General features: G+C 37.1%; 1 protein-coding gene across 1 annotated transcript; it reads right to left on the reverse strand.

The window, feature by feature from the left end:
- Positions 1-912: 912 nt before the first annotated feature.
- LOC122747271 (circumsporozoite protein-like) lies at positions 913-4853 on the reverse strand. Its single transcript, XM_043993392.1, has 3 exons — positions 4771-4853; positions 2748-2780; positions 913-1601 (listed from the first exon to the last, which is right to left on the reverse strand). Exons 1-3 carry the CDS (start codon positions 4847-4849, stop codon positions 913-915), a joined length of 801 nt encoding a protein of 266 aa, XP_043849327.1. The 5' UTR covers positions 4850-4853.
- Positions 4854-8594: the final 3741 nt, after the last annotated feature.

An 8594-nucleotide genomic window follows, 5' to 3' on the forward strand; every position in this document is an offset into this window, starting at 1 on the left:
ATATGTATATGCCTGTGTGTGTATATATCAACATAAAAATGTGTGTGTGTCTCTGTGTGTATATATCGATATATAGATATAGATATTTAGATATATAAATAAATATATCAACACAACGTGAGATGATATGGGTATTTAAAGGAATTGGGATTGTAACTTCCCCAGATCAGGGCTGTGTAACCACTGAATAATCTGGAATCATCCAAGCATCAAGTAGCTTGGGATCATGCATATGTCCCTATATCTAGAACCCACTATGATGAATATTGAGTGATACAAAGAGCCTTAAAGAGAAGCAAGAGTCATTTTTAGATGACTAGTGTATTTATTGGTATTTTAAAGAAAGAGATGGAGAAGATGAAGATGTATACACTGTCCCAATGTCCAGGTCCACAGAAGGGCATCAATGGTGCTTCTCCAAACTCCATATTCCATTTGCTGCACTGAAACAAGAAAAGAAGAGACTTAGAGGACATTAAAAGTGCTTGCTTATTTCTTTTGGCTAATGGCAATGGCAATGACAAAGCCATACATGACTGAAATTTAAAGAAGAAAATAAAACAAAAGTAGGGGAGAGACCCTGGACAGGAATAAGGATGAGTAGCATAATAGAGACAAGGAAAAGCATAGGTAAATTTCTCTTTCTGTGTCTTACTGTGTCTCTCTCTGTGTCTCTCTTTCTCACTGAGGGAAAATAGTAGAGTGAAAAAAAGGTGAGCAAAGAGTTGGGGAAAAATAAGAATGAAAAAGAGACTGACTAATGGAAAGGGAGAAAGTGTAATAAAGAAATTTGGGGAGTTAAATGATTTCAATTGACAGCCAAGACATATTCAAAAATAGATATTGGTTCACTAAGAAGAAAACAAAGTACCTTTTGGGTAGATAGTGTGGACGACTGACTTCCTAAACACATTACTGGCCTCCTTGTTGGCCTCCTTGCTGACCTCCTTGTTGGCCTCCTTGCTGACCTCCTTGCTGGCCACCTGGACGACCTCCTTGCTGGCCACCTGGACGACCTCCTTGCTGGCCACTTGGACGACCTCCTTGCTGGCCACCAGGACGACCTCCTTGCTGGCCACCAGGACGACCTCCTTGCTGGCTACCTGGACGGCCTCCTTGCTGGCCACCTTGCTGGCCACCTGGACGGCCCCCTTGCTGGCCTCCTGGACGACCTCCTTGCTGACCACCTGGACGACCTCCTTGCTGGCCACCTGGCTGACCTCCTTGCTGGCCACCTGGACGACCTCCTTGCTGGCCACCTGGCTGACCTCCTTGCTGGCCACCTGGACGACCTCCTTGCTGGCCACCTGGCTGACCTCCTTGCTGGCCACCTGGCTGACCTCCTTGCTGGCCACCTGGCTTACCTCCTTGAGGGCCACCTGGACGACCTCCTTGAGGGCCACCTGGACGACCTCCTTGCTGGCCACCTGGATTACCTCCTTGAGGGCCACCTGGATGACCTCCTTGCTGACCACCTGGCTGACCTCCTTGCTGGCCACCTTCTGGTTTTTGGCCTTGGTTATCACCAGCATTCTCATCATCCACCTGGGAGTCACTTGGTGCTTGGGCATCTAATGAATCATCTGCTTTTTGTTCATCTTCTGAGAGGAGACAGCACAGGAATGGAACAGTCAAAGGAAGAAAGTGGCCTGATATGCAGTACTTGCAGACAGAATGGTTTGTGTCATGGGCTAACTGTCCAAAGATGGAACCATTAATACCTTCTCATGAGTGTTGAATGAAGGTGACCCAGGGTTACCTATATATGTTTGGTAAGGTTTTAGACATCCAAGCTTTCCCTCTCTGAAGGTAATCCTGCATGTGGTTAGGTGACCATGGGAATGATTGGCAGGAAACAAGCTTAAGCATAGTCTCATAAAATAACAGCAGTGGAAGACTGGCTGCTTGCTGTATCAAAATCATGAGATATTCCTCTATGTGTGTCTTGGTCCCATGGGTTTGTGACATGATCATCCCCATCATTTGTAGATGCCCACATGTTCTCTATGTATGCATTTCTTATAAAGGTCCACTCTTCTATTTAGTGTATATTGAGAAAGCAAATTTTTGAGAGTCATGAGACTGTTAAAGAATTAATCTACATTATTTGTCTTTGCCTCTGCTATGAACTATGTGCTTCAATCAATATTTATTAAGTACTTATAATGTATCAGTTCTTGTGACTGCCTGGCACAAAGTAAAACACCTCTTTGAAACCTTGTGGCCTATGGTTTAAAGAAGATTCTGACACATTCAATTCCCATAAGTTGGGGAAAGTAAATGGTGCTACAGAGTGAGAGGTGTCTTATGGGATAGAGAAGGGAAGAATGAAGTGAGGTAAAGAGGGAGTGAAAAAATGAGAAAGATTGGATTTAAATATTGGTATGGTCATGATTTGAAATAGTAATGACCTCTTAAATTCAATCTATGTAATAAGGGGAAAGTGTTCAAAGCAAGATTGCTGGAATGATTTGGGGAGAGGAGAAAATTTGTTTTTTCTTCTGAAATGTGGGGCAGGATCCCTAATGAATTGCCTCATCCCTTGACATGACACACATCTAAAACAGCTTGTATTCTGAGAGATAGAATCATTAAAAGTGAGGAGTGGCTCAAGCACAATTCTCAACAGTCAATATATGATATTTAAAGTCTTAGAAGAGCCTATTTTGTGATGCATAAAGAGACCAATTCAATGGAAAAGTAAAATCCAGAGGAATATCAAAATGTTTCCTACCCAGCAGTCTTACCTGAGTTCTGTACAGCATTTTCTTCTTGGTATTCTATAGGGGGAAAATGACAATGAATTATGAACTTTTCTGCTTCTTTCACTTAGTCCACATTTTGTTTTGGTTTGTTTTGGTTTGGTTTTCCCAACCTGGCCCAGTATCATGTTAAATCTGGATAAGGCTTCCTTGGCTCTTAAACCTCAAGGCTCAAAGGCAGGAAACCAAGGAAAGAAGAGATGTTTTTCTATCACAGTGTTTGTTTTTCACATAAGATTTAATGTCATGGAATTTATGATGTGACGATACCCTAGAGGTCATCTAATAGAACTCTTTCATGTTCTGTTGGAAAAACTAAAGGAATTCAAGGAAGATTGTCAGGTCCACAAGCTTTAATAAGCACTTAATTATGTGCCAGGCATTGTGAGATACTCAAGATTATATTGTCAAAGTGAAAAATTTAATCCAGGTCTTTGGACTGCAAATACATTTGTTTTAACCCAGCATGTTGCTTTTCCCTAAAGAACTAGAGTTAGAGGGATTGGGTTCATGTGTCATAGTTTTCAGACTACTAGCCAGCTATGTCAGTGGGAAAGTCATTTAGCCTCTGTGACCCCAAGTTTCTTCATCTGTAAAATGATGAGGATAATCTAACTGGGATGCAGAATGGCACAGTAGATAGAAAGTTAGATCTAGGGTAAAAATTCATGGGTTTAAATTCTACCAACTCTGACATGTATTGCCTATATGAAAATAGGCAAATTGCTTAGTCAGTAGTTCAAGAAACTCTCTAAAACACTCAGTCATTGAGGAATACTGATAGATTTGTATTGTGAGGAGTTTGAAATTAATTCTCCAATGAACTGTCCTTCTGTCACCTTATTCCACCTATATCTGAAACAAGTAACATAAAAATGAAACAGTAGTCCTGGGATGCCATATGGTGGATATTTTAAAAATTATCAGTATTATATCATCTCTGCTTAGAATGTGAACTTCCTGAAAGAAGAGACTGCTTTACTCTAATTTTGGTTGCCCTATTTCCTTAGAATCTTCAGGAATAATTGATTGTTGCTTGCTTGCTTGATTATTGGTATTATGTAGACATAGCCTCATTTTAACCCAGAGTAAAGGATTCAAGGTCTGGGGAAGAATTCATAGCTCTTTAGAAGATAATTTTGTCTCTGATTGAGCTGTCCCATTGGAGGGAGATCTGTACCTTGGAAGAATTGGATAAATCCATTGAGAAAAAGGAATGAGGCATTCAGTAAGAAGATTGAACTTAATGCCTATGCAGTGTCACAGATAGAATGGAAAGTTAAAAACTCAGTCAATTGCCTGTTTCAAAATGAACAATCTTTTTTGTCTCAGGAAAGGAAAAATCTCATTAGAGGCAGAAAATGTTTGCTTTTCTTACCACTATTTCCTGCCAGACAATTCAATTCAATGTATTAAGAAGTTACTCAGTGCTTTGTGATCTACCAGACCCTATGTTAGGTATTGGTCATACAGGGAAAAAAGAAACAGTCCCTGAAGTTGAGGAATTTAAATTCTATTTGAGAAAACAATATGCATAAAAATAAACTGTAAAAATGTAAAATCAAATAATATTTTTAGTTCAAGGGAACATCTAAACAGGGAGTAAGGTAGGAAATCAATGTAGATTTCCTCTAGGAGATGACATAAACAGAATTTCCACAGAAGCCTGGAATTCTAAGAAATGGAGATAAGTAACAAATGTATTGCACATGGAGGGGGGGAGCCAGATAAAAATGAGAAAAAATGGAATGCTGGGCACAAAGAACAGTAAGGAAAGTTTAGAGAATAGGTTGGGTTGACTTCCAACCCAGGGTTGCAAAGAAACTTCAGGAGTCATCAGAACATGGAAAACAAGAATACTACCTCCTATTTATCTAATTCTGAGAAGACAAAACCACATTTTTCTTAGATGGATAAGTCAAAACAACATCAGTCAAATTATATCCTGATTCCCCTCCCTCCAACAACCTCCTAACACAATCATACTTTCTCTGTGGCCCCCACTTACCCTCATTGTTGAATTGAGCTGAGCTCAGGCCCAACAGGACCACTGAGAAAAGGAGCAGTACCAGCTTGGTAGCAGCCATGGTAGTGATGTTACCTGTGCTGCCTGGACCCAGGGGAACTGCTCTTATAAAGACCTCAGAGAACAATGCCCCCTTTGAAACTTCACACACAGTTATTGTCCATGTCCAGATCACACCCATCCCTGAGTTTTGGTTGAATTGACTTTGAGGGGTGGCAAAAACCCCTGTCTAAAAAGTCACGAACCAAATAGAAATTGGCCCAACCCTTTGAAGCCTTCTTGCCAGGAAACCCCATAGATAATGTTGTGATTATAATCATGGGTAGTCTTCCATCTTGTGATTTCCCTCCCATACAGAAATCCGGACTCCTTGATGATATTTTGATATCCTGTGTGCACAGGTCATTTAAATGTCATTGCCTGAGATCCTTTCACTAACTTTCTTCCAGTACTGGGAAAGAGCCAGCAAGGTCAATATTCAATAGAAGGATAAAATAACAGAAATGAAGTCACTAGGTACAATAATTGTGCAGGAAAACTCCTGCCCATCCTCTCCTTGTAGAAGTTACATAAACATCAGTAGCTGTACTCTTTGGTCACTACCACATCCCTGCTTTTATGGGACCAAGTCACCATACCTGTTTCCATCATTTCTTCTTTCCCAATATCTTAAATGATATTTCCCAACACCTGACTAAATTAACTTTTAATTATTTGATGTTCAGAACCCATTTTTACCCAAAGCTTATGTTTCCTTGCCTCCTTCTTCCAAACATTCTGCTCAACCAATCCCTGCCATCATGTGCTACTGCACCAGGTGGAGAAGCTTCCCCTTGGTTATTTCCTTTTGATATCCCCTCCCCATTTCCCTCAGCCCATTTCTTTCCCAGATTCTTAGGGTCATAGAATCTAGTTTCATAGAGTTGGAGTCACAAGGGAATTTAGAGCACAAATAGTTCACCCTATTCACTTTCCAGTTAAAGATCATGAGGCCAAGGAGATGAAGTCACTTCTCCATTTTTAGATAGTCGGGAGAAATGTTGGGGTACAAACTTTTACCTATCGCTTATTCTATTGAGGGGGAACTGATTCATCCTTTATTTTCCAGGACTAAGTTTAGTCATTACAGTTAATAATATTTGGGATTTTTATTTACATTACTATTGCCACAGTACATATTGTTCTCATTTTTTGTGGTTTTTTCCCCTCTAGTTCACAATATTTTTCTTCTGTTTCTCTGCTTTTATCATAGTCTTTATTTCTGATGACTCAATACAATTGTGAGATCATAGTTTGTTCAACCATCTACCAGTATGCAGCATTTAGGTCATTTCAAGTTTTATTATCTACTATTAACTGTAAACTTATCAATATCTTTTTAGATATGAGATTGTTCCTTCTGAGTTTGACCTCCTTAATCTATATGCAGTCATGAGATTGAGAAAAAGGATATAAACATGTTATTAACTATTCTTAATTAAGTCCAAATTGTTATAAAAATATGTGAATCTGTTCCCAGCTTGACCTACAATATATAAATGTGCCTATCTTTCCAATGTCTTTTTTTAGGGGGGGATGCCTTTTAGTAATATTTGTCTCTTTGTGATCCTATTTTGGATTGTCTTGGCAAACATACTGTAATGGTTTATCATTTCTTTCTCAAGTTCATTTCACAGATGAGTTACTAAGGCAAATAGAGTTAAATGTCTTGCTCAGGGTCATTCCAGTAGGAAGTGCCTGAGGTCAGATTTAAACTCAGGAATATGTATCCTCCTCTCTCCTGGCCCTAGCATTCTATCCACTGTGCCACTTAACTACCAAATATACCTAAAATGTGAATTGTGTCCATCTGTATGTCTTTAATTTTCATAGTTGACAGTTACAATACAAACTTCAGAGTTGTTTTAATTTATACTAATCTTATAATTAATAATTTGGAACAATCTTTCAAACATTTGTAAATTGATTGAAATCCTTTTGAAAAATAATGTTCAATTGCATATTCTCAGAGAGTTGGTTGTTGGCTATTTTTATTGAACTAATATTTTTCTCTTTTTTCATTTGTATTCTCTCTTACCAGGGATGGCATAATGTCAAGGGAAGGGTGTACTGGATTTGGAAATTAAATTACAACACAAACAAAACTTATAAATACTTTGGGATTTTTTTAAAAAGAGAGAACAATTCATACAGTCATTAGTCATTTAAGTATTGGGTAATATTCTTGGTCATGTATTGGTCTATATTAGATATATGACTGGGAGGTCAGAATGTCAGACATATGTACTGTAAATCATTTCCTACTCTACTCTTTTTCTTCTTTTTCTAGTCACATTGGCTTTATTCATGTAAAATATTTTACATTTTGTATACTCAAAATTTCACCATAGTCATAAATGAAAAGGACTCTTTTCTGTTTTCTTTCTTTTCTTTTCTTCTTTCCTTCCTTTCATCTTTTCTTCCTTTTCTTTTTTCTTTTTTTTCCTTTCTTCCTTCTTTGCTTCCTCCTTTCTTTCTTTTCTTCTCCCCATCCATTCATTATATTTTTATTTAGGTAAAATAAACATTTATTCTTCATTTTGATATGTGGTGTTTCATGTAGGCTTAAAACAAAATTCTGCCTAAATACCTTTCATTTTATGCAGCAGTTCTTGTCATTGAAAAAAATAGTCTGTCTCCTGATCTTTATGTTCTTAAGTATATTGAACAATGGACTATTGTATTCATTTGTTTCTCAATCTGGCTTATTTAAGTCAGTTCCATTTACTTATTTTTCAATTTTGAACCAATATCAACAAATTATGATGATTATTATTTCTTATTGTAACTTGAAATATTATATTAGATTTAATCGCTTGATCATTTGTTTCTCTAAATAAATGTTTTTGGTTTTTTACCATTTCTAAAAAGTAACTTCATGGAAATTTAATTTTAAGGCATTAAAAGTATAAATTAATATAAATACTAGTCCTTTTTTCATATTGGTGTGGCCTGACATTATATAATAAAAATAGCTTTATTTATTTCTCTTCATTTTTGTCTATAAGTGTGTTTCTAGTGGTAGCAATATACAACCTAAGTTGTTAGGTAAACTTCAATATTGTCATGTTTTAAAGATCTATTCAATGGACATTTTCTCTTATAATTTCCTCCTATTTTGTTATTTGTATATAAAATAATTGATTTTATGTATTTATATTGCAAAGTTTTAAATATAGTGGATCTTTCTCATTAATGGACCTTCCAGCTCTACAAAAGTATTGGTTGGGGATGTATTTTCATATCTCCTCTGTTAGTCATACCTCTTTTGTTCCCATTTCTTTCATTGAGGATCATGACAACTTGATCCTACAAGGAAATTATGTTATTATTTGTTTCTAATCTATAAAATAATTATTTGGGAATTTGATTGATATGGTAGTAAATGAGCACTGAGGTTGTTTTTTTTCTATATTCTTTTTGTTTTCAACTTTATCTGATTCTCTTGTGATTTTTATAATTTCTTCTTTCATGCTTCTCTTTTTCTCCCAGAGTCAAAGGACCCCAAGTAATATTTCCTTCTCCAGATGGGAGTGGCTTACTAAGTTCTTCCCATCCCTTAACTTCTTTCTTCTTATCTGAAAAACTTCCCTCAGAGCTAACCATATATCTTCCACAAAAAAATATTGACCCATTCCTGTGATACTAGTCATAATTCCAGAGCATACTAATTCAGTTGAGTTTCCTTTTCTTCTCTTGAAACTGTTATTCTCCCCAAAAATATTTAACCTTTTAGACCTTTCTTCCTTCTTAATAATTCCTTTCTT

Source organism: Dromiciops gliroides, chromosome 3, assembly GCF_019393635.1.
Source record: "Dromiciops gliroides isolate mDroGli1 chromosome 3, mDroGli1.pri, whole genome shotgun sequence".
Lineage (NCBI taxonomy): Eukaryota > Metazoa > Chordata > Mammalia > Microbiotheria > Microbiotheriidae > Dromiciops > Dromiciops gliroides.

Excerpts from the sequence above, each read along its gene's own strand:
- LOC122747271 (XM_043993392.1), bottom strand. The coding sequence starts at position 4,849 with ATGGCTGCTACCAAGCTGGTACTGCTCCTTTTCTCAGTGGTCCTGTTG. Across the intron at positions 2,781-4,770 it reads AGCTCAATTCAACAATGAGG|AATACCAAGAAGAAAATGCT; the intron begins GTAAGTGGGGGC and ends TTCCCCCTATAG. Across the intron at positions 1,602-2,747 it reads AAATGCTGTACAGAACTCAG|AAGATGAACAAAAAGCAGAT; the intron begins GTAAGACTGCTG and ends GTCTCCTCTCAG.